General features: G+C 41.2%; 1 protein-coding gene across 1 annotated transcript in view; it reads right to left on the reverse strand.

Annotated features, from left to right (window-relative positions):
• The window catches only part of TH (tyrosine hydroxylase), a 39,850-nt gene extending 13,947 nt beyond the window's left edge, over positions 1-25,903 (reverse strand). Inside the window, exons 1-8 of the mRNA XM_018562660.1 lie at positions 25,807-25,903; positions 19,907-20,107; positions 10,147-10,315; positions 9,625-9,713; positions 5,881-5,948; positions 4,241-4,291; positions 1,933-2,078; positions 884-1,019 (exon numbers count right to left, since the gene is read on the reverse strand). Of these exons, the coding sequence (XP_018418162.1) occupies positions 884-1,019; positions 1,933-2,078; positions 4,241-4,291; positions 5,881-5,948; positions 9,625-9,713; positions 10,147-10,315; positions 19,907-20,107; positions 25,807-25,896 (950 nt within the window). The 5' untranslated portion in view covers positions 25,897-25,903. The remainder of the gene's footprint in view (positions 1-883; positions 1,020-1,932; positions 2,079-4,240; positions 4,292-5,880; positions 5,949-9,624; positions 9,714-10,146; positions 10,316-19,906; positions 20,108-25,806) is intronic.
• Positions 25,904-27,111: the final 1,208 nt, after the last annotated feature.

Below are 27,111 nucleotides of genomic sequence, written 5' to 3' on the forward strand. Positions count from 1 at the left end.
GATGAGCATGATCTGGGGGGGGAGGAAAGAGGGGGGGGGGGGGGATCAAAAAAAGGTAAGGAAACTTAGTGAAAGGGTTTTCTTATCCTTTAAGAAAAGTATTTCTTTCTATATGCACAGCGAGTGCACCCAGGAAGAAAAACTCCAGCAACTGCTACTGTCAGTGTCAGTTGTTTACAAACATTGCCATGTGATCGCTGATTTGTTCCTGATCATCAATTCTAGCCTTGTTTTTGTTACGCCTTCTAGTCTCTGTGTCAGAATTTCCTATTTCAGACTTATAGAGCCCTTTCACACAGGCTTTCAGATCAGGTCCACCTGTCAGATTTTCAGGTGGACCTGATCGAAAGCCTAATCTTAATCGATGGGCCATCAGATCTAAATGGACCGGTGACCGTTTCCATCCAGTTACCCGCAACTTCGGCCAGATCCAGAAAAAAAAGTAATCAGAGTTCCGTTTAGCCGAGGATCAGGTTTATATGACCCCTCTAGACAAAATGAGTACTTAAGCTTTACAGTGCTTGCAGGATAGCTCCACTGCAAGGGTAAGTGCTTCTTTAAAGAATTTGTCGCAGCCATAGTGCTAGAATGCTTCAGAAATAGCAAGAAAAATAACACATGGCTTTCAAGAATTCAGCTCAGGGCTTTCTAATATAGCCTTAACATCAGAAAAGTGTTGCACACACTTTATTGAATTGCCCCAATGTATTTAATGTGCATACATACATGAGTACATCAACAGTGGATCTTACCACTGGAGCCCTCGAGGCACAGAAAGATCCACTGGGTAATTTGATCTTCCAGAATATATCAAATCTATCAGCGTTGGATAGATTAACCCTATAATGTGAGAGAAAATTATCACTTTTAGCTTGATACTTACGGCTCTGGTGAATGCATTGGTGATGATGCATGTCGAATATACTGGGTACACTGGAACACACGAAAAGCCAAACTGGAGAGAAAATCTCGAGCAGAGAGCAACCCAGCCACAGGGCGTAACTGGAAGCCAGTCCTTTCTGTGACAAGCAAAGCAAAGTTATTACTTGGGCCAGACAGAGTAGACAGACAGAGGAACCATGTCTCCCATTTTAAGTAAAAATACAAATCCTGCCTATAGGCAGACATGAAAAGGTGCCTGCTATTACATTTTTCAAGGTTTCACTTTGCTACAAAAGAGCTTGATTTGCCTCGCTTTGGGATTAAGCTCATCGTACCTGCCACTGCCCCATCAAATGAGAGTGTCTCAGAGGATAATAAGAACACCTTCTTTAGACAGAGGGTGGAAAGTGAGTGGAGCGTAGCACTGAGGTCCGGGAAGCTTAATCCTTAATAACAAAATGGAAATGGTAAGATAAAGGTTATGCAGGCTAGTGTAGCTAATAAAGGTTATGCAGCCACCATTTACAAATTTTACTTTTAAAGTTTAAAATGGATGACAGGCTTGCTGTAAGTAAAGGCTCTAAAAGATATTATAGATTTTGTATGAGGTCCATATTAAAGTGTAACTAAACCCAAGAACAAAAGTGTAATCTATTACAGTGTACCAATCCTTAGATGGAGTAGCTGCATTAGTTTTCATATTTCAGGTTTTTTTCTTTTATTTTCCCCTGGTGATCCAGCCATTTACTTCCTGACCTAGGGTGACAACACTCACTCAATGCACTGTATAAATAGAGGTGCAAGGTTGCCACCCTAGGATAGAGCTAAAACACCCGCCCTCTCCAAAATGTAGTAGCTAGGTAAAAAGTGTAAAAGGTAAAATGTAGAAAAGTTAAATATCCATTTTTATTATCTTGGTCATGGTACTGCTGATGATATACAGTACTGTGGACCTGCAAACCCCATAGAAATATATAAAGTAATTATTTTTGTATTTTTTATCATCATTCTGCCTGCCAAACTTGATTTAATGTTTTGCTCAGTTTGTACCTCTTAGAAAGCAGGAGACATCCTGCAGTTGTGGTATGTTGTCCTCACTGTAGCCACTGTGGGTCTCCAGGAGATGAAAGGCTTTTAGGTGCTCCTTACAAGCATGTGTTGGATATAGGTTCTTTAGGGTAGAATAGACCTCTTTCCTGTAAAACATAATAGGCAGAAACATTGGCAAAAATGCCAAACATGGGTTGCTTGTATGAAGGGCATACTGTACATTGTGGGTGTACAGGGCTCACTCATTCCCCTTTTTTTTAATTGCAACATTGTAAAATATATTTTGCTTTTTTCACACTTTTTTCCAACTTAGCATTTTTGCATGGTGGTTGGGTGCTACAAGATAGTTGAACCTTGCATTTTCATGCAAGGTCTGCTTCAGCAAGTCCCACAAAAACAGCGATTTTGAGCACAAATTCCTTGATCACCAGGTCGGTTGTTGTGGGTTACCGCAGCACAAAAATTCACAGTTTTAAAATTACTAGGATGATCCCGGACAAGCCCCCAAATGTAGCACTCACCCCCGAAGGAGCCGCCAGAATAACCCGGGTCATCACTAGTCTGTCTAGGGTTTTGGTCTTCAGCTGCCCCATTAGCATTAACCACCCTCTTCTAGTGCTCACTGATAGAACTGATATCCAAGTCAAAATTATAATGCTGAAGAACTTTTATTAACATCTTCACACTGGGGAGAGAGGGTATAGGGATCCTAGACATCCAGGGTAGTACAGATCTAGACTCCAGACTCACTAGTCACTTTTTAGCATCTTAGAGTAGATGAGCAGGGATGAGCACAGATCCTCAGCAGGAAAGACACAAGACTTGCTCCTGAGGTCCGCTATGTTCTGGGCACCTCCAGCAGCCATTAGCTTCCTGGTTCTCCTCCTCTGACAATAGCACAGGCCTACTCCATACTTGAGGCCTAGTAAGACACTTCCGGGACTCCAGCATCCCCACCCCCAGGCCTCAGGCCTAGCCTTTGGGGGTAGAATGGACAGCATCCCAACCTGGACTAATCGATGGCTGGTCCTAAACTGACCAAATGGCAATTCCATTAAACTTACCCAGCATGCAACACTGGTTGAGAGAAACCCAGTGATTGGCTGGTGAACTGCACATACACTCACAATCCCCACTGGCTGTCCCACACTACAGTAGAGTCACACTCCACCCAGGTAGGTACAATCAATGCCAGGACACCTGGAATTAACCAGATAAATGCAAACCATAATCCAGCCAGACTGGCTACACCTCTGGCAATCACTAAATTTCTAGTAGCCACCTCAAAAAAGGTGAAGGGGTGTTACACACTAAATAAACAAGGTGCCTGTTATTACCTTTTTAGTCAGAAAACCATTTCCTTTGCACCTTTCTGATTCTAGGTACATACCGTTACTAAATATGCCCATAGTCATGATATGATAGTTTTCAAATATGACAATTGATATTGTTTCCCTGTTATACTGTAAGCCATCCAAAAAATGTCCACCATATCTACCATCTTCACAGCCAATAGAAGAGTTCCTGAATAACCCCAAAAATCCTGGTTTTGGTCAACACTGGTCCAAGACATCCTGAGATTGTCGGATTATGTTTGCTAGTCCTATCATTCTTTGTTGTCTATAGCCAGCCAAAGGGCTGAACTTATCAGGTTTAGGGTCTAAGACTTTGGAGCTAACCTTTGTCAAGCCATCATTCCACTTCAATGATAGTAGGATGGTGGGTGGATGGAGCTTATCCCTAAAGTAGAAGTCGAGGCTTTAATAAAATGTTTACAGACTGGTACACAGAATAGTGCACATATTAATAACACAAATCTTCTCTTGCCTGATTTTAGGAGGCACTTTTAGTATTAAAAGCTTAAAAAGGCAGTAAAAATAAAACACAAAATTTGCTGGTCAAAATGAAGTGAACAGCTGTATACAGCAGAAGCGCTTCAAGGAACAGGGGAAATGCTAAAAAAAAATTGACAGTATAAAATAACACTCCTAAAAGGTCGAAACACATATACATAATAAATAAATATTGCAATTATGAGTCTTTCTTTTTACTTCAGGAATGACTCTATAGCTTAAGCATCAGACGTGAAGTTTATTACAATTCTTACAAAGCCCATAACTAGCCAGGAGAAGATTGTGTTTGCTTAACCAACAGTGGTATTTCACTGTAAGGGGTAATATGCACTTTATACCCTTTCCCTTGCTAAGTTCATATTCTAGTCCAAGAAAGAAAATGAACCACCTTCCTGAATGGAGCTAATTACTTATTTCACATACATACAAAGTATAATGATAGTTGTTTATCTTACCAGGTTGCTATTTCCTCTGGCAAATACTCCACCCTGGAAATTGGATCACCCCTGTAAAAGAGAAATATAATAAGTATGAACTGAAAATCATCAGAGTTTTTTTGTGTGGTTTTTGGTGGACATGCTTGTATTATGAATGCACCTTCACAGCCAACAGAAGCCAGACCCAACAATCTCAAAGTGCTTTCACTGTGCATCTACTGATCATTCACCACAAATGTATGTTTGCAATGATAGCTATTCTGTTTCAGTTGAATCCTTATCACATTGCAGGTCAGACTCCTTTTGAAGGTTCAGCTCATCTAAATATTTCAGTTTTTGATGGGTGATGGAGAGTTAAACCACCTGACAGCCTTTGTTTCCTTTTTCTAAATGACTCCCTACAAATTTTGAATGGCTCAACTAGTGAGATACTGTGCTTTTGACAACCTTGGTCAGCATACCTGCTGTGGCCATTACAATGGATTCCCACTTATCCATAATAGAGGAAATATTTGCAGGAAATGTAAATCTTTGCTACATTCTTCAATACAGCTTTTTTTCAAGCTCATAAATCAGCTCATGTTCTGAAACAGACCTGAAGTGATGGGAAGCCCTAAATGGCCCAATGCTCACCCAATGAATGCATTTCGTCATTTAATGAGGAGTAAGATCAGGTTGGTAAAGGCAACTTTAGCCAGCTTACATAGGTTGCTCCAAGCATCAAAGCAGTGCTGTGGTGTATTACTGGAAAGTCATCATGCTTTGCAAACAGAGAGTGGTGGATGCACTTTGTACAGGGGCGATAGCCTCAGGCGGCATCTCATTAAGGGGGCGTTAGCACGGGCGACTAACAGCACACGCACACACCACCGACAGCTCGGCTGCCTCTCACTACCTCTCTCATTTGGCCAGCTGACAACTCGGCCTCCCGCCGCCTCCTGCTGGGCCGACTACCAGTACTTGCCCTGCTGACAGCTCAGCCCCCTTCTCCTGGCCGCCTGCGGTGGCAAAAAGGTAGATATGGCCCTGACTATGTATAAAAAATGTCTATGCAAAATCAAGTTTTTATAGATGTAATAAGAAAACTATTAAACATTGATTTGATGGGAATGTATACTTGGAAAATATATTTTGCTTTATTTAGTGTTTACATTAAAGTAGTATTGAAGTGGCAATAAACGCTCTTTGTTTCCCCAATGCTGCTGTAAGTACTTACCTTATTTGATGCCCCTTGCTGCAATCATCTTCTTCATTCCACTCGTTTCCGACAGTCCCTCCAGCGCTGGTGCTGGTCTCTGATCCACCGCAGACTCCTCGTGCCCCACGGTGTCTGTCCAGCGTGCGCATGCCCGGCTGCCTGGCTGCGTCCATTTACTGTCATTGTGTTTTCTCTCCCTCCTCTCTACTGTGCATGCGTCCGCACACTTCATCCTTTACAGCCATTCGGGAGCCAGGAGTGCTTCAGCCGAGAGCGAGCGGGCAGCAGAGAGAGTACACCTAGCCCTGGTTACATGCAGCACCTTTGGCTCACGGGTGAGGGAGTACACCAATTTTTACATTGTACATCACCAGACGCCCATGTAAATGGGGCATAATTAGGATATGCAACCATATTAATTATATAAATATTTTTTTCTCCAATATTATCACTGTCTTACTGTCTGTAGTTGAAGGCTATATCAGCAATCATCTTTCTCCTCTTCCGATATTCCTGGTCAGAGAAACCCTGCGAAAAGTAATGGGAATGATCAAGAAAAACATTGCCTTGTGATCTTATTATAAAAGGGTAAAGTCCTGCATGACAGGTATAGTGCTCGCACATGCGAATTTATCTAAAGAGAACTTCTAAAGAGTCACAATATAATTCTGGGAGCTGCTTTGTTTTTGAAGGTGCTGGCATAGGGCAGTCATCTTTTTTACATGATGATTCATCCCATATTCACATAATGAGTCATGGATCAGTAGTACCAGGCAATCATGCAGAGAAGTGTCAGGACATTTGATATGTACATGCACGTGACTCATCATGATGTAAAGAAGGATGCAGATCACAGCCCTGTGGCCTTCAGTCTCATATTTCTATCCTAACAGGTAACTTTTAAAGGGTTCTTTCACTGTCATCAGATGTAGAAAATACTGAGCTAATAAAAGGCCACTAGAACAGGTCCAGGATAGTTAAAAGTTAAAAACACCTTATTTAATTTTCTCCATTGACTCCAATGCATTCGTTTAAATGGCAAACGTTTCTCAAAAGCTCCCAACTTTTGCCAACATTTAATAGAGAAGAAAACTGTCCATTACACTCATCCCTAGTAAGGAGAAAAACCCAACTGGTTGGCTTAAGTGGCTTAATGTCCAGCATTGCCTAGTAAACCAAAGTAAACCATATAATTGAAAGTATAATTATAGTGCAAAACATTTTTTTACATTTTGGTAGTGGTTAGAACAACTGTCAAGTTTTTATTGCTGTTACATAGTTACATAGTATTTGAGGTTGAATAAAGACATAAGTCCATCCAGTCCAACCTATTGTGTGTATGCATTTATGTTTGAGCAAGTGTGTGCGTGTGTATTAGTCCATGTGGGATTTTGCTCTTAGGCGTACCTGTACCCCTTTATGTTATGGTCTCCAAGGAACTCGTCCAGGAGTTTCTTGAATGGTTCAACACTCTTAGCTGAGATCACTTCCTGCGGCAGCGAGTTCCAGACCTTAACCGCTCTGAATGTGAAGAACCCCGTGCACCCTGTGTGTTGAAAAAATGTTTCCACCAATTTTTGGTTGTACGCTCTAGTCTTTGTTACGGAGCTAACCGTAAACAGTTTGTTAATAATGTTGCTGTCACCCTTAAATAGTTTATACAAGAAGATCATGTCCCCCCCTAAGTCTCCTAAACTCCAAGGAGAACATATTTAATTTTAACAACCTGGTTTCATAGTTCAGGTCCTCGAACCCCTTAACAAGTTTGGTTGCCCTCCTCTGGACTTTTTCCAGCTCAAGGACATCCTTTCTGAGTATTGGTGACCAAAACTGGGCAGCATTCTCCTGTTGAGTCCTCGTTGGGAAATCCACTCCCTCTAATTGTCCACCAATGTCACCGAAAATGAAAGTGAGGCTAAATTTACATTTTCTTAGTTGCCACCAGAATGAGAATAGAGGAGAAGTCTTCCAATGGGAATTGTATTGAAATTGGAGTCCATCACAGGAGCTCCAAACTCGCTCCCTTGACGGACTACAATTTCAATACAATTTTGTAAACTAAATGTGAGATTGTAGTCCATTACATGAGTGAGCTTGGAGCGGTGGCTACCTTACAACACACACAGGAACCATGGGGAACAAAAGTAGCCACTCCCCAGAAGGAAGGACAGTGTCAGCACCAATTCAGAGATGAATTGAGGAACTACAGCCGAGTGATACACAAATATGATACATTTTTGTTAAACGTTAAGATATTTGAATGCAATTTTAAGATTTAAGTCCGGGGTTTAGTGTCACTTCAAGTCTACAGGACAGGAAGTGAAGGGAAATCTACCTAATGGGACACAGATGGCAAAAAAAACTGGAAAAGCCATTTGAACCCTCCCCTACTATACCCAGAGCTTAAAAAATGTTTTGCCTTTATATATACTTGAGGTTTCAAAAGGAAAGTATAGTGTGAGCCTATATATATTCTTTTTTTTAAATCTGTTTATTAACAAAAATATACAACACAAATAGTAACAGTTTCAATGAAGACAAAGAATCGAGGCAATTAACCTCTAAAAGGGAACAATAGATGTAAAGTAAAAGATCAAAATAGAAGGGAGGGTCACTATATGCGCATATTGTGCAGCAAGATCCAATATGGATCACAATAGTCCTCAAAACTCAAAAAAGAAATGGTGAACACAGAGGAAGGCATTAGAAAGAAGAAGTAAAGCGCGTTAGATGGAAGAACAAGGAGGAGGGAGGGGAAAAACAGGACCACAATTGATATGGAAAATAAAGGAGCGGGAGAATAGATGAGGGAACAGGAGATATAGGAAACAAAAGGGGACAGAGGAGAGCCACCGACCACCTGACAATCTGACTACAAAATCCTAGAGGCATAGATCGGTGAGCAGAGAGGACCGAACTAATGCAAGCCTGGCTCAAATAGCCTACCAAGAAAAGGAAATCATAATGAAGGCTCCAAAGCCATAACCGACAAGTAGGGTGCAGTGGTGGTATAATGCAACCATAGTCTCCATGTGTTATGGAAGCGCACCTCTGTATTATGAAGGGTAGCAATAACATATTCCATCAGATAGATCTCAATAACCTTGGAAAACCACAGACGTAAAGAAGGAGCAAGGGACAACTTCTAAAGCAAAGGTACACAGGCCCTAGCTGCATTGAACAAATGGATGGATAAAGAGAACCTATATTTGCGCTTCGAATTGCTGGCCATGTGTAGCAAAAAAAAACTGCAGAGACTATCTTCAGTTCCAGCAACACCAGCTGATTAACAATTTCCTGCACCTTACCCCAAAACTGACTTAAGGAAGGACAGAACCAAAAATATGGACATGGTCTCAGGGGCAGAACCGCACCTCCAACAAGTTGTGGAGACTGCAGAATTTATCTTAGTGAGCCTATATTTTGAATTATTACTTCAGTTTTTATAATACATGCTCTCTGAAATTTGTATTGTGTTAAATGTAGAGATTTTAGAAGAGTCACTAGAGAGAGTAGATTGACCACAGCTAGACTGACTCTGCCAAACCACTTTTTACTTGTTTATCTAAAATAACATAATAAAATAAAATTTTTAAGACCGTATATTTTAGCAGTAACATAGTTCTATGGAGCAAACATGATTTATAAATATAAGTACTCAATATCGCCTAAATTCTGTTTCTTTTCACGGACCAAAAGCCTATGGTCAGACTATATCGCATGTGCATTGTTTGGTACTAAAAACATCACCATTCTTGACATTAAATATATGTTTTGTGAACTGAGGACTGGTTTATCCAACACTTTAGATCAATACTGAAGCTTTCAGCTTTATTGATTACTGTTCTTTAGAGCTGTGGTGAAAATCTGTCTTGCCCTTTACTTTCAGTAGGATGCAGTCTGGACACTTAAAATACACTGTTTATAAAGCTGCACATACTGATTTATAATGACTGCATTTATTTGTACCATAGTAAGGCACGTAGGAAACAGTCCGCATATTTCTCCCATTTAATTTAAGATAGGAATTGAATAGAATAAAATCAAGGAAGCAGTACTGATTAGGAAAGCTGCCACAATAATACAGATGAATGGGATGGCGGGGTAGAAAAGAGCACAGCACCGCCAGAGGGTTAATGGCATGCCTAGCCTAATAAAGCATTATTTAATGTCTTGATACAATATGTTAAGGTGTACAACTTACCGGGTGATCTAAATCTAAGTCTGGATCGAACTTGGTAACCAAATGGTGACACTTGTCCAGTTCTGCAATTTTAGTGGGAAACCAATGAACTGCAAAGGTGAGAAAGAGAGCTATAGTTACAATTACATTTAACAAATAGGAATGATGTAGAGCCTGGCTGAGACATACACGGTTAGATCTTCATTAACAGATTTTAAATTCAGATGTTAGGATTTTCCCCAACAGATTCCTCTATTTGCTCTAAACAGCATTAATGGGTGAATTTCTTGATATGTCTATTGTAATACACACCCCTGCTCTCAGACTACATGCACAGTGACTTAAGCTCATTGGCTGCAGTCAAAGCTTGGCCAAACATATTAAACCTGGATCCTTTAATTTTCTAATTGAAGAATGTTGGGCAGGAGGCTACAGACATGGCCTGCTTAAAGTATATTTCCAACGCTGCAGGGATTACACCTATTTTATATTTGTTATGCATGTTTCTTATTCACATAGCATAACCTAAATATTTGTTCATACCTTTCATCTCTTTAGTAGTCCTAACATCTTCTGACACTCTTTTAATAGAGCTCATTAGTGTGTTGAGGTCAGAGCGATGAACCTCACATTGTACCAAGTATTCCATGTCTGATGATGATGCTTTCTTTCCAAGTCGAGTCTCCAAATGCTGTATTTTTGCTTCAAAGGTCTGGAATATAAGAATATTTACAGCAAAGACAAAATTGCTGCTGACAAATATTACATGTAGTTACATTTTCCTTTTTTAACCACACACATTTTCACTCTCCTACTCCTAAAGGGGTTATATGACACCGGCTTGGAGGACTTAACCAGTTTGGAGCAACATTTACTTTACCAAACTGTGACAATGTAGCACTAGTAACCAGATTCTTCTTTTCATGTTTCTAGATCAAGTTTGGAAATAAAAGATATAACTTAAGTGGTTGTTTGTGCAATACAGACCTTCCTTTCAAACACGTTTGTACATGAAGCTGACTGACCAACAAAAGCCTAGATAGCAAGCACTTGAGCTGCAACTTTGAAAACTACTAGCTAAACTATTGCTAGACTTGCCAAGCTTCACAATTTTGTTGCACAATTAAAGCAAGTCTGCATTGCAAGTCTCCAGATCAACGTGCTTTGCAAAAGTGCTGTACACTTGCAGAGCTCTTGCTGAGACTGGCAGGACTCTTGCTGTAGACTTTCCAAGCAAATTTGCTACAAATTTAAAAAAAGTGTCAACTAGAACTTGTGCTGCAAGTGTTCTGCAAGTCTCCAACTTGCCAGGGAATGTTTGCAGCAAGTTAACAAGAATTCAAATTTATCCCTGCCACAAGTTTGTGGCAAGTTGCCCATGCTATCTGGGAGGTTATTGTTTTCAATAGTCAGAGTTATAAATACAGCCCGGAGGTTGCTGAAACAGTCCTAAAGTCAGAAATGTACTCTTGTCCTCATTCCTGCATCTGTGATAATGTAATAGGAGTGTAATACATACTGTACTGATATAGAGGCTCCTTCCAGGCACTCTCCTGCTTCAGGGCTTGTTCACAACAAATGCGGACCAGATTTGCATGAGTTTCTTATTTAGCTTAAAATGGGCTTTCAGTGCGTTCCAGGGCGTTTGCATGTGTTTTTGATGCATTTGCATGTGTTTTGGTGCGCTTCAGAGCAGAAAAAATAGGGCATGCTGCAGTTTTTCCACATGCGGTAAAGATCCTGAGCCTCCGCTAATGGGAGCCTGGAACATGAGTATAGCTTTAATAATAGTGTCTCCACCCAGCTGGGCCTTGTGGTGTACAAGTGGGACCCCCAGTTAAGAATAACCTTTGTCCCAGATGTAATTACTCACAGAAGTAGTTCTTGCAGCAGTGAACAGATCCTGGGTCCTTGGATGTCTTTTCAAATATTAATTGTAGAGCTGGTGGAAGGTCCATCTTCTCCCTCTCTATAGACCGGAAGTGACTCTATTCTTACAAAGGTTCCAGTGTATACTCTGTGTTAGGTTGTGACTATGGCCTGGACCAGTGGTTACGCCAATGTCCCCATGGACTCTGTTAACATGGGTGCGGTCCTTCTAGTGTTGTTATTGAGTAAAGTCCATCAGTATATGGTGACCTTGAGGTAGGACATGAGGGCCTAAGCCCTCAGGTCCTGGGCAGTAGGCCTCATGGCCTACCACAAGGACACCAAATACTTATTGACTTAACTAGATACCAACTCTGGAAGGCAGCAGCTCCCACTAGGGAGTGAAACAGAACAGGAACCCAGTTCTGAGCATGCTCATGGGTTTTGCTATAGCCAATCCCTCCTACTGATCACGCTCTTTATAATGATAGCACACCCTACTGGTGGAAAATAATGCAACATTATTATACACTGCTATACTATATACACTGCAACACTGCTATACTACAGGAGATGATAGGGGGTAGACCCCTACACAGGTAAGGTTAATCCTACAAGTATGCTTTAATGAATACAATTTACTTTATTAGAAAACGATACATAAAAAGTTAATTAACACATAACATTGTGCTCTAGACGACAATACAGAGATACAAAGCATAAGCACATAATGTGGATCTATACAGGTTAGAAAAAAATGTATGGTATATATTTGGGTGTATATACATACATTTTTTAAGTAGAACTATACTCTGTAGATCTGTATATCATAAACAATAGCTGTTTTTAATACTCCATATGCATTTTCCATTTTATAAAGCATCAAACCAGCCTGATGTACCAGGTATTTTTCCCTAAAGCCAGAAAGCCAGGGATTGTATGGCTTTCCCGCAACGTTGACTCCGGGCCCTATTCATCACAAGAATGGTGCAGATGTCTTAAGAGGTATGGATACTTTCTCCCAATATACAAGGCCAGTGCTGAGAGGCACCAGGATGTTCTGTTCTACTGGTGCCCTAGCCAGAAGGTACATGTATTGGGGCCTACAGGCAATTTTTTTCTGACCTTCTTATAAAAGGGAGTAGGTGAGTTAGCCACTCTTTGCAGCATGGAACTAACAAAAGGGGCCCATTGGTCAATGAGACTATGATCCTATATACTCACAACATGCAGAGATGAGGTGCTACACAAGAAAGGGTTAATACAGCTGGGTGCACAATGTGTGCTGGAGGCTCTGCAATGCTGCTCCTTCTGCTTTATTTGTGTGGCACTTATCTAAACATCAATGCATTACCACTAATGTGACAGCACTGATCGCATTACCAGAGCGAGGACGGCAAAAGATAGCTGGCACATACACTGGGAAATTGCATTAATGCTGTCTGCCTCCCAATCCCAGCCAGAGGGCACATCACTGACTATCTCAAAGACTATGCAGGACATCTCACACAACTAGTATCACTTTCCTTCTCTTACATAGCGGAAAAGCAGAAAGGACAAATCATCACGAAACTGTATATATACACAATATATATATTTATATTATGTATGAGTCAGCTGGAACAGTACTAATTTGTGGAGACTGGATTGCTACTATGAACTTTAATTGCCTTCAGATTACTGAATTGAGGATGACAACTTACAAATGAATGGGTCTAGAATTGAAGCGCCACACCTTATTATTCGAGTCCAGATATAAGTTTATTCCAAAGACAAATATTTAACAGAAGCCAACAAGTTTTGGGGGTTAGGCTCAGCCCTCTCCTATCAGGGCTGGAATGTAACAGGACAGATAAGAAATATAATATTGATAAATGTCAAAATAAAAATGTAAAATTTGTAAGAATATAGATAGATGAAAATTGGACTCTTAATGTTTTCATTGCTAAATTTGGTAGCATTGGCATTATCAGCCATAACAATAATAGTAATATAATATTATATGTTTAGAAGAATTATAATACTAGCATTATCAGCATTGGCAATTAAATATTATCGGTGAGTAGGACGTTGCTAATAAAAGTGTAGATAATATAATATATATGGGGTGTAATTAAAACAATGAACCGATATGGTGCATTGTATATGAGATAAATCATACATAAAAAATTAAAATACAAAAGGCTAACTAAAGCCTAACTAAAGCCTATTTAAATGAAGAAAACTAGTCACTCTGCTGTTGTATCATCATAAGCACCATACTGAACATAGACCAGAGAAAGGAAAGGGGAGAGCTGACTGCGAAGATGAGAAAGAAAACCATAGGCCTTCATGTGAAAAGTACATTCTATAAGACCATCTCCAAGCAGCTTAATGTTCTAGTGAATACAGTTGCAAATAACATGACAAAGTTGGAGGACAATTGAAGCTAACCTCCCTGGATGTGGGCACAAAAGGAAAATTGACCTCAAATTGAAAGAAGGATAGTGTGAATGGTAGGCAAAAAGCCAAGGAAAACTTTCAAAGAGATACGAGCTAAATTCTAAGATCAAGGTACATAAGTGTCTGATCAGACCACAGTGCGCTCAAAGAAAAAAGACGCAGGAAGACTACTTTTGAAACAAAAACATAAAAAAAGGCCTGACTGGAACTTGCTTAAATGCATATTGACAAGCCAGTCACATCAGCTCTAAGTTCACAGAAGAAAAAAAAGGAAGCTTTTAAGGAAAAGAACATCATACCTACTGTGAAACATGGAGGAGACTCAATTTATGTTTTAGAGCTACTTTGCTGTATCGGGTTGCACAAATCTGTGCAGGACACAAAAAAATCTCAAGACTAAAGAGGAATTCTGCAGCAAAACATACTGCCCAGTGTGAAAAAGCTCTGTGTCATTAGCAGGTTATGGGTTCTCCAACAGGATAATTGCTCAAAACATACAGCTAAAAGCACCAGAGAATGGCTAAGAACAACACATTAGACTATTCTGAAGTGGCCTTCTAAGAGCCCTGATCTGAATCCCATTGAACATTAATATAAACAGCTGAAACATGTAATTTTAAGAAAGCACCTCTAAACCTAAGACAGCTGAAGCAGTTTGCTCAAGAAAAGTGGGCCAAACTACCTATTGTCAGGTGAAAAAGTCTCACTGAGATCTACAGAAATTGCTTGTTTGCAGTGATTGCCTTTAAAGGTTGTGTAAAAAAATATTAGCTTAAAGCTGACCATAGACCTATAGATTTTCTGCATATTTTCTATGGTCAGATGGAAAAAGTGCAACAGGTTCCTCCATCTACCCTAAACTGTGTAGATGGAGGAATCTCCAGCTTGGCCAAGCTTCAGTATCTTGCTAGTCTGCCCCACTGGCTGACAAAACACCTGAACAATGCCTGCATCCAATTAGATTTTTCAGGTATTTTGACAGGCAGCGGGGTCGACTAGCAAGATACTGAAGCTTGGCCCAGTCGGAGATTCCTCCATCCACACAGTTTAGCATAATTAGAGGAACCTGTTGCCCTTTTTTCATCTGACCATAGAAAATCTGCAGAAAATCTATAGGTGTATGGACAGCTTTAGGGTCCCATCATTTTTATTCATGCCATTTTCATTTGTTTAATTATTTAAAATATTCTTTTAAATGAAAAATCTAAAGTCAAGTCTGATTTGTATTAAAAATAGAATGAATGATGGCTGTCAACTATTTTTGTCAGTTTCAAGTCATTTTTAGAGAAAACTATGGGGTTCATATTTGGTTTCGTTGAAGGGAACCAACAAATTTGACCATGGCTGTATATGTATTTTTTTTATTATTTCATTTAGTAAGCATGTTCCAGAGTGTCTTTGTTAAGAAGACAAACTCCCAAACTTAATTAAAACCTTAAGACTTATGACATGTATGAAAATGTCATTTTACCAAGGTCAGTGTGACTTCGGGACATAACCTTATAGACAAGGCAGGATGTCCGCACCATGACATAATGCAGACGTGAGTCACATCCTCCTGCTCCAGCAATAAAGTATAACTTTTATTTTAGGAGTCTGAGGTCTGCACTGTGGAATGTGAATTGATTTATTAAACATATTACCAAAGCCATTATATTTAATAATTTCCAAGCACCTGCAGTGCAGTACTATTACTGTTATACTGAAGTCAAAGAAATTCTAATAGTCCTACAGACTTCTTTCCTCGGCATGAATACTTTTACTGTAGGCTAACACTGTAAGGACAGAAATAGAAAGAACAGACATATTGTTTCTAAACGTGCAGGTGTTAGTAGTGTCCTTTAGACCTTCACTAACTGCTAGGCCAAAACAAGCATGAATCCAGTAAAATCTGAAAACTCTCATCTAGCCTACTAACTCCAGGTCAAAGGCTCACTAGTCAGGGAAGTCAGGATCAAGATGACCTTAATAAATAAGGCAGTAGAGGCAGTTCCAATTTTTTTTTATCCTCACGGCCTCTCTTAAGGATAGGAGGATTTTTGTACATACTGTGAAATCCATTTATTGGCATTCATTAAGGGACACAGGATACAGTAATTCAGGGGCAATTGGGTTACACTGCCACCTACAGGAGGAATTGGATACTGGCAAACAAAAAGTAATTGGCCAGCCAGGTATAACTCCTCCCATTCCCAGAATGTGTCAGTTTTCCAGAAAAGCAGCAAAGGGATTAGATCGCAAACACACAACACAAAGGGCTGGGACATGTGTCTTATAATGAACTCCAAGAAAATGTCTACTTTCTCATTAATTGAGGGACACAGGATTCAGTTATTCAGAGACAATGGGGATGTCCAACATAACAAAAACAATAGAACTGATGGCAACCTGCAGGTCAAAAAGGTGCCGAAAGCTGGCATTGTATGAGACCTGAACATCCACTTGGTAAAAAAGAGAATGTGTGAAAAGAAGACCAGGTGGCAGCCTTGCAAAACTGGGAGACAGAGGCCTGATGCTGAAAAGTAGGGATGCACCGATACCGATACTAGTATCGGTATCGGTGCCGATACCAAGTATTTGGGTGAGTACTCATACTCACCCAAATGCTCCGATACCTAGCACGAGTACTTCCTGTATCAGGAAGCCGGGCAGCGCATCATTACACGCTGCCCGGTTTCCTGATTGGCCAGGAAACGGCTCCATGCTCTCTCGTCACTTGTGATGAGAGAGCATGGAGCCGACTTCCCGGCCAATAAAGAAGCCGGGTAGCGTGCAATGACGCGCTGCCCGGCTTCCCGATTGGTCAGGAAGCTAGCAAATCTGGAAGCCGGGCGCCGTGTAATGACGCAGCGCCCATCATCTCATGAATCATAATATTAAGAAAGTGACCTTAAAGCATTAGTTTGTATTGCTTTAGAAAAAATGTGACCTGTCCCTTTAAGAAAAAGTATCGGTAATTGGTATCTGTGAGTACTTGATCAACAGTATCGGTACTCGTACTCGGTCTTAAAAAAGTGGTAGCGGTGCATCCCTACTGAAAAGTACAAGAAGCACTCACAGACCTACTAGAGTGCACCTTGACGGGGCACCCTGTCCACAAGACTGTCAGCTTGTATGATGATCTATCTGAGCCACCATGAAATAAATGGCTGGAATCAGGAATGACAAAAAGAGAGTCAGTCTTTCTAATGGAAGCAGTGGCTGGAAGGTAAACCTGCACAGCATGAACTTTATCCAGGGAGTGAAATTTCCTTTTAGTTGTGATGTAATGGAGACGGACAAAGAAACAGGAGAATAATGTCTTAGTTGATGTGAAAGGCCAAAACCATCTTAGGAAGAATAGAGGCTCTGGTCCTCAATGCCATTGTGCAGGTACAAAATCATCCATCAAGGATTTGTGAAACTCTTTGTCAGACAGAGCCTCCTTAACATTAGGCTCAGAGGCCTCTACCACTGCTGGTATGTCAGATACAGATTCTGGAGGGGAAGGTGTAGAAGTATGCTTACAGCCTCTGTGTTCCAAGTCAGCAATCATAGCTGCAATATGGCCCATAAAATCTAGCATAGCTGCAAAGAACTCCTCCCTGGATAAGGCACAGGAGAGGTCCACATCTGATGGTGCTCAGGAAGACTCCAAAGAATCTATGGACTCTAACAGAAGATGAAAAACCAGGCTGGTGGTTTCAGGTCCCTTAGGAAGTACACTGCATGGCGCCCTGAAACTGTTTATGGATCGTGAGCTGGAGAGATCCGATGCAGTGGGACTGCTCCAATTGTGCTTGAGATCCAACATGTTGTACTGGATAACAGGCTGTAGCTCGCGGTTTACTGAGACGCCGCAGTATACCACGAGCTGCTGCTCGTGGTATACTGAGACGCCGCAGCTGAAGCGGATCCCGACAATTATGCCGGGATCCGCCCAGCTGCGTGACTGACAGCTGTCTCTGCCTGTCTAGAGGCAGAGCCAGCTGTACCCGCCCCCTCCCCGTCCGTTCCGCCAGTCAGCGGGAGGGGGGAATCCAGCCCCTCCCCTGACACGGCAGAGAGCCGTGACAGGATCGAGAACACATAACGGCGTTCGCTCACCTCCCGATCTACTGAGCCGACATGTGACAGTCTCATTGTCACAGGTCGGCTAGAACTATGAGGTAAGTGAAAAGCACTCACCTCATAGTTCTCCTTTAAACATAAAAGCATACTCAGACCTTAATACCCATTCACACTTTCGTTCACACAATACGTCAATGCGTGATACGCTTGCAGTGTCATTACTTATTAAAGGCGCCCAAAACACAGCCAGTAAAAACATGCATTTTGCCCATTCATGGACGGGTGTCAAACATGTACAAATGTGTGGTCAAAAAACCCAGGAAGCTCACAGCTGAAAATACTTCTTTGTCGTGTTTGTCACGTGTGTGCAGGCCAATTAAATCAATAGGATGACACGCATAAGAACGCATCACAAACATGTGAACCTTAGACAGTTGCACTGTTAACTGCTTCAGGACCACATAGCGTAAATAAACGGCAGCATCCTGAAACAATTATACTAATTGGAGCAGCAGCAGCTGTGACCTTGGTACTGCTTTAAACAGCCGGCAATGGCTGTTCACATACAAGCAATCCGGCGGCTATACGGATGCCTGATCGCTGCTTTATCTGCTTCTTTGGGGTCCCTAGGTGACATTAGGGGTCTAATGGGTATTTTATTTATATTTATTTGCTGGAAGGTTGAATTGTTCACAAGCTTCTCATATCCTTTAGAGACATTGCCAGAACCTTTTCTCTTTCCTATTACAGCAGCTGTGCAGGGTATCCTTTTAGGATTCCCTTTAGACTTACTGTTCTCTATAATCAGCACTCAATAATAGACAGAGTCAGTCATACCCCTTATGTTTCAATACAAGACCATGAGAGGAAACTTGTGATTAGGGGTGTGGCTGTTACTCAGCTCTGCTAGTACAGGTGACTGCAGTGTAAGGATAGGAAACAGAATATTCAGCAAAAAGTATTAACCCCTTCGTGACGGGAGACGTACAGTGTACGTCCTGTCACTTTGTGCCTATATGACTGGCCACGTACACTGTACGTGACGAGTTATATCAGGCTTTGTAATGCTGATTCTCAGCATTTAAGTCATTCATTAATGTCTCAGTATTGAGGCATTAATTAATGAAATAATTACGCTTTTTGTAAAAGCTTCTTCCTTTCATTAATGAAAGAATTAAGCCATTACATGCAAATAGAGGACCGCAATTTGCAATCCCGTATTTGACAGCTCAAAATAGCAGAGAGGCAGCAGTGACTCACCTCACCTCACCTCTCTGCTATTTGTTTTGACAGCTCGAGAGCCCGATGTTTAGATACATTTCTTTCACTCAAAAGATACAATGTATATCTTTTGAGTGAAATGTATCAGTTCTGATCGTCTAGTCACGATCAAAGAGCTTTTAGTGAGATCTGAATCTGACTAAAGTCAGGATCAGTCTCTAAGGTTATTATTAGCTGTTCCTAAGTTTGGATCAGCCTAATAGCCAAAAATAAAATAAAAAAGAATTTTATTCAAACTAAGTGAGGGCTTAGGTACACATATGTGATATAATTATATAGCCCTATCTGTCCTCTAAAAAACTATATATAATATGTGTGGGTACATTTAGTAAGAAAGTATATTACTGCTGTGGAAGAATCACACAGCAAAAATGTAAAAAATGTGTCAGTCATTTATGAACAGAACCTGAAAACTAGCTCAGTTATGAAGGGGTTAAGGTGCTTCCAAATAAAAATTGTTCACAAGCTCAGATCTTAAAAAAGATTTTTAAAAGATGTGAGACTTCAATTGGGCATTAATACGCAGATCCTTTTGGGAGGAAGATCTTTCTTGTGTAGGCCACTGAAACTTTAAGAAGCATTTAGGAGAACTGATCCATGGATTTCTTATGTGCTCTACCCAATTTATATCGCTTGACTTGGGCTTTTATCTGTGCCTTACCTCAAACACTTTCAGAGTGCGGGATAATGACGGTTTGTTTCCTTTGAGAGAGAAGAGTAGGTTGACAATGGCTTTGCCATCTTTCTCCTCGAATACCAGAGAGTCTGAGCATTCCGAAGTCTCTGCCGCCGCTGCTGCCGCTTCCCTTTCCTTCCGAGCATCTTCTATCAAACTTTGCCTCCTGCCCAAGAATCGGGGAGACTGGAAAAAAAATCACAGAGTTTAACCAATTAGTAAACTGCTAAAGATATTCCTAACCTTGCGACAGTGGAATATCTGCTAAGTTTCTGTGGGACAGTACAGTGGCTCAATTGCCTTGCAGCATTAGGGTACCCAGTTCAAATCCAGGTTTGAACAGGACACTATCTGTATGGAGTTGAGATGTTCTCCCTTTGCTTGCGTGGGTTTCCTCCTACACTCCAAAGATATGCTGGTAGGTAAATTAGCTGTTGTATATGAAATAGGGACCCTAAAGGAGAACTATGGGGTTAGGGCTTTTCCCCATAGTTCTCCTTAGGGTAACGGGAGGACACAAACTAGCGTCCTCCCATCACCCTAAGCTCAGTATACCGCGAGCTACAGCTCGCGGTATACTGAGACGCCGCAGCTGAAACGGATCCTGACAATTATGTCTGGATCCGCCCAGCTGTGTGAGTGACAGCTGGTTCTGCCTATCTAGAGGCAGAGCCAGCTGTACCCGCCCCCTCTCCCGTCCATTCCGCCAGTCAGCACCGGAGGATCGGAGCGGGGAGGGGGGAATCCAGCCCCTCTCCTGTCACGGCTCTCTGCTGTGACAGGATCGAGAAGTGAGCCAACGCCGGTATGTGTTCGCTCACTTCCCGATCTATTGAGCCGACCTGTGACAGTTTCATTGTCACCGGTCGGTTAGAACTATGAGGATGAGTGAAAATCACTCACCTCATAGTTCTCCTTTAAATTGTAAGCTGCTTGAGGGCAGGGACTGATGTAACTGAATAGTATGTAAAGCAGGGGTAGGCAAACTCCAGACCTCAAGCTGTGGGGAAACTACAAATCCTATAATGCATCTGCCTCTGGGAGTCATGCCTGTGGCAATGTCAGAGTCTTGCAATGTGATTTGTGGTTCCACAGTAGCTGGAGGGCCAAAGTTTCCCTACCCGATGTAAAGGGTTCCATGAATTGGCAGTGCTATATAAAATACCTGTAATATTATTGTTCAAAATAAAATGTCATGTAGTGACACCGTTTTCTAGATCAGTGATAGTTCACATACATGTAGGATAACACTACCTCTGGCTCTAAAAGGTGGTCTGCAGTAACAGAACTAACTGGTCTACATGTGTTTCCTCCGTAAGAAACCTCTATGATGGATCCACAGAACACCAGCACACCATGACTTTAGGGTCGGTTGCTATGGGTTACAGCAACTCAGTAATCTTCTTGTCTAGGGATAGTTTCACTCACTTTGCCCATCAGCACTTTCCACTCTCTATGGTGATTGATTACAGCAATGTCCAGACTGTAGATATGATGCTGAGAACTTTATGTAGAACTTCAGGGAGAGAGGTTGAGGGTTAGGGTCATCCAAGCTGATGTAGTCTCCATTACATGGCAGAGGGTGGTTGCTACCTCCATGCACAGCAGGAAGAACACCTGGCACAGCAGCACAGGAGGTAGAAGTCACCAGTCATGTTCATCCTTGTCATCAGATTTAACCACTAGGCCTTCAGACTCAGGCTCCAGTGTAAGTACACGGCTAGTCCCCAAGCTTCAGGCCTAGCCATCTCAGACCGTCCGTAGCAGCCTCCTCACAGGCAGGGCTCCAGGAGGAAGAGAGAGCTCACATGGTCCACCCCAAGTATTTATCTCCTCCCCCAGCATGCACCACTGGCCATTACCTCACAGTGATTGGCTGGAGAGGTATATCTACTCATTGCAATCTTTCATACGTTGCTCTGTTCTGTGATCATGGTACACCCAGCAGCAGACAGATGCAAACAATGACAGATTGATTAGGGGAAACCAAACTACAAACCGACTACAAATCAGCATCAGACTGCATACAATCTGTAAATATTAAATTTAATAGCACTCCTGCCTCTAGAGTGCTACAGTAATATCAGCTTTTAATATTACTGTGATCTCAAAAGTAATTTTTGAGATCACAGTATTGAGTCTTCATTAAAATAGTACCTGGTGATCCTGCCATGAAGGTCTTTGTTGAGGAACTTCCTGTTATGGGGTGGAAATGCCGTGTCTCCTAATCATAATTGTGCCTAAAAAGTACCCTCCTCCTGAATGATAAAAATATGCCTGGTATGTAAGGTGCCTAGATACTCCTGTGCCTACATTGGCACATACCCTGGGTGCCACTTGAGGGGGAGGGCACAGACAGCTTTTTTCTCTCCCCACCCCTCTCCCATACACATCTCCCGTCAGGCTCTTAGCAACCATGGCAGGCGGAGAGATGTGTATGTGGGCAGGACACCGGACAAAGAATCCCAGGTTGCAAAGGGCCGGGCGTGGAAAGGTGTATGGCCCTTACACATCTCCCTGGCCAGCTCTTAGCAACCTGAAATGCACTGGCCGGCATTCTGCCCAACCCATGGCAACCACAGCGGGGGCACAATTTGTTGTAGCTGTGCCTCTGGATTTATGGTGTCCATGTAGAGGTAGATCCCGCAAAAGACATGGCAATGTCCTTCCTGTATAAATAAAGTGCCATTGCCGAACAGTGACTGCAACTGCAGTCACTGCGAGGCCGATAATTTTCCTCCCAGCTCAGCTGATTTTTACATTGACTTTTGCCAAGTCGGATGGTGCTTGCAGGGCCACCCATGGCTCAAAATCACTGTTTCAGAAGTAATTGGCGGAAATTGAAACTATCTATGGCCAGCTTTAGCCCCAGTTTTCTCTGACCACTAGTAGTTGTAGCCAAAATAGATGAAGAATTACATTTAAATGGTATACTTTTTTATATGGTTTTGCTAGAAATAGCATTCTTGTGGACTGGAGAGCTACTCTTCAAGGAAGAAAGAAGGAAGTACGTCATTTTCATATTTTTCTGTAATATAGAAGTGTCATGGTCAGTGTTGTTGATTTTGTTAACGTTTGCAGGTATATAAACTGATCTTGTAATGCACACTTTCAGTACCTTTTCAGTACTTTTCAGTAAAATATTTTAGACATTCTAAAGCCTCTTTAATAAGAGAGCCCCAAATTAAATGTCCGCTTGAGACATGGCTGTTGTACTTCCTCTGACTTCAATTGTGTATTCTACAATATTTTTTTTTTTTAATATTGTTTGAATTTGTAATCTTAAATTATGGATACAATGCATAAAGACAATATCCAAAAACACCACACAAGCATATCAATGTACAGTGGTTTCTGGTGGCGAACCGATTTGGTCGTGAACCAAATCAAACTGTGATCTCGACTAGAGGAAGCCATGACCATGTGTCAGAGTAAGGAAAATGGCTGCAGTTGTGTTCGTCACCCGAAGCGGAGTTCGCAAACGGAGGCAACATTTTGCTGAACTTCCTGTTCGCAAACCGAATTGTTCGCAAACAGAAGCGTTCGTGAACCGAGGTACCACTGTATGTCTATGATTGAAAAACCTTGTTTCTATGTATAATTTGTAAATATATTTTACATGGGGGCAGCCATAATGGTTGTGCCTTGCTGTTCCTCTTTGTTTATCCCACATCTATAAAATGTCTGCAGTCTCCATTAAGCAGCTATAATGCACTCTGTAGTCAGACACTATGGGGCCGATTTGCTAAAGGAATTGAGCATGTTCACTTTGTAAAGTGAATGGTCACTGAGCTTAGTAAATGAGGTGAAGTTGTTTTCATTTCAGTCATTCAATCATGTGCAATCCTGTTTTTTAAAATTTCCTTTCCACGTGATTGGGTATTTAACATGAACACAGCTCCATCATATTTACTAAGTTAAGTGCACAGCCTCTATTTCTTTAGTAATTTAACCCAGATGTGATGTCATCTTGGAGCTTAGCAGTGTTTAAATGAATGCCAAGAAAGAGGAACTTTTTTATTCTAAATAATAATGTGACTTGGTATTATTGGCATGCGCCCTATTCATTTATATAACGCTTAAATTTTAATACGTTTTGGTTAATTAAAGGGTATGTATAGATAATATCTACATTTAATTTTGGATAGAGTAGGGAAGGTTTAATACTCTATTTGCTGTCTGTGTCTCACTGGGGAAATTTCCTGGAGACTCCACAGGAAATAAGAGGAAATCTCCCCAACATGAGTATTCGCATCGTAGTTGTCACCGGAACTTTTTTCCCCATCAAAAAATTTCTCCCCACTTCTTGTTCTGACCACAACTCTAAAATGTTGGATTTTCCACCACTTTCTGTCTCATTGATCACTGGGACAAACAGAGTAGTGAACCTCATCAGCAGGGACAGCAATAAAAACACATCAACATTAACCTGCTATTTATTGTTATGACATTGTTTTCTTATTACCTTAATGCAGCAAGCACATCATTTTAGGACTGCAACAATGGATCGATTTTATCGATGATAATCAATAATGAGAATCGCTGTCAACGATTCTCATTATGGATTAGGTGATTTTGCTTCTCTCCTCCCCACTGGGCACTGGCTGCAGTGTCCCCCCTGATAGTTGCTGCTCCCAGCTGGTCTAATAGACCCCTAATGTCACCTTAAAGAGAACTTGTCATCTCCATCTACATAGGGGGCTTGTAATAGTAATGAAGTATAAAAAAATAAAGTTTAAAAAAATAAAGTTAAAGAAAATTAAATTAAAAATAAAAACAAAATTCACCTCTGGATCAACAGGCGGTAGCTGTGGGCATAGCGTTCTGTTTTAGGTTTTTCTTCTTTTTTTTTTCTTCATATCTCTATAGGTTGATGGTATTTTATTTTTTTTAAATCAGCCAGCTAATCAATTATGAAAATATTAGTTGCAGCCCTAAATCATTTATATAAGTTTTACACTATGCCATAATAATCATTCTGTTGCAATGGGCAGCAGTGGCCAACGCAAATACAACGCAAAGTCAAGGCAAACAACTTTGGCTTCAATAGGTGTAGTTCACACCTCTGCACTGTGTTGTGCTGAGCTGTGTTAAAATGATGCAGGTATCATTTTATTGCAGCGCAACGCTGTCCAACGCATCCACAGTGTAGTGCTTGCGATGTGGTGAACCCTAAAACTAAAACATACGTGGGCTAATTTCAAATTTCAGTAAAAAGAGCAAATATGATATGCAAAGTGCAGTAACTCATAGCAACTAATCAAATAAATTATCTTTCACCTGGCAACAGTTAACATAAACCTGATTGGTTGCTATGGGTTACAACACTTTATACATCATCAGTGCTTAATTTACTGCCTTTCTGAATACACAAAAGAGGTATCATCACCAACAAATCAAGCTAATAGTTACCTATTTTATTTAAAAAAAAAAAATATTAGGAGATACGGATAGTAAAAACAGACTGAAATGGTATAAAATGAGATGCTAAATAAAGAAATAAAAATATTAAAACCCCCAGAATTATGCTTAAACTATTAATAACTCTGTGGTGCAAAACAAAAACTTGAGCAAGACTGCAGCAGTTAATAAATAGATATCCTATAACAATAGAACCTGCTCGTAGTTCTGGACCCCTGCTCCACTTTTACTTTTACTTTGAAAAATTATTTTCAAAGTATCCCCAATTTTTTATTTTATTTTATTTGTAATAATCTAACTATATCAGTGGACTGCTCACACAGCATTAAGCTGAAGATTACACACAATCAGCATGCATACACCCCAGTTCTGGTCTAAAAAGTATCCACCAGTGCAGGTGTGAGAAACAAAAGTCTACGCATAGAATAGAAAGCCGCACAGCTTACAGATAATAAGCCCCTTACCAGAATGGCCTCAGCTTGTTTAGGGTCGAGTTCAGAAACAGCCCTTCTGAAGCTTTTCCCAGCAGCTCCGGAGATTTTTGGTGTCGGCATCACTACTCTTTTAGAAGTGTCTTGTGTGCACCTGCTCCCAGCCCCAGATATATAGAGCAAGTCTGACGTCACTGCTTCCCCCCACCACAAGCCTGAGGGAGGAGGATGGACACTGGTCCTCTAGCACATCTCTTCCATACCTAGTGCAACCTGCAGAGTATCTCGCTTTTCCTAACATTCCTTCCTGATATCTGCAGATCATCCCTTAAACAGAGCTGTGCAGATCATTGCTGCCGCCAGTTTATAGAAGTGTAAATATGCACTTGCCCCATGTAAGCACAGATGAATCCTCATCTGTACTACACCTCTGGTAATACACTGGATTTCAGTGTGTGAACATACACACTGAACTAAAAGTAGTGGCATACCTAGCATATCTGGCACCAAGCAGACGATAATTTTTTTTTAACACCCCACCCATACCAGAAAAAGCCGTGCTGAATGGTAGTGTGGGCAAATTGCACAGCAGGAGGGTCTTAATGGGGCATGGTAAAAAAAAGAAAATTTAAGCTGGCTATACACTGCTAGATTCCCTAGATTCCTGCAGGGCTGAATAAGAGAAATCTTTAGATTCCCTCCTTGCACTCTAAACAACATGGATAGAGCAATCCCTGATGCCGGCTATTGTATTCTGATTGGATGCAGGCACTGTTCAGCTAACACTTTTCTACCTGGCTCTCTTAACAAAAGTTTCAATTTTTGTTGAACCGGGTGATAAGGTCAGGGACACCCACAGCTCAAAGTCACGTATGGCTAGCTCAACTGACACATACGAAACTCTGCACACATCTATTACATATGCGCACAGCATACCTTAAAGAAGAACTTCAGAAGTATATAATGCACTCAACATGCAGTGGTAAGCAGTATGAAATGTACATCCATGTACATTAAGTGCAGGGGTCAGGAGTATGTGATACAGAGAGTACAGGGGTCTGGAGTGTGTATTACAGAAAGTACAGGGGTCAAGAGTGCCTGATGCAGCGAGTGCAGAAGTCAGGAGTATGTAATGCAGAGAGTACAGGGGTCATGAGTGTGATACATAGAGTGCATACATCTGATTAAGTGGGTTTGGTTTGGGGTCACATGGTGCTCACCCAGTCTATATATTTGTATTTCATTTTACATTTGCTAGCTCTGAGGAAGGGGTATATTCCCCGAAATGAGTCAGCTAGCAAGTCAGCTTTGTGTGGGGTCTGCCTTGTACCATTCATT

Source organism: Nanorana parkeri, unplaced genomic scaffold (assembly GCF_000935625.1).
Source record: "Nanorana parkeri isolate BGI_ZX_2015 unplaced genomic scaffold, ASM93562v1 scaffold589, whole genome shotgun sequence".
NCBI classification, from domain to species: Eukaryota; Metazoa; Chordata; class Amphibia; order Anura; family Dicroglossidae; genus Nanorana; species Nanorana parkeri.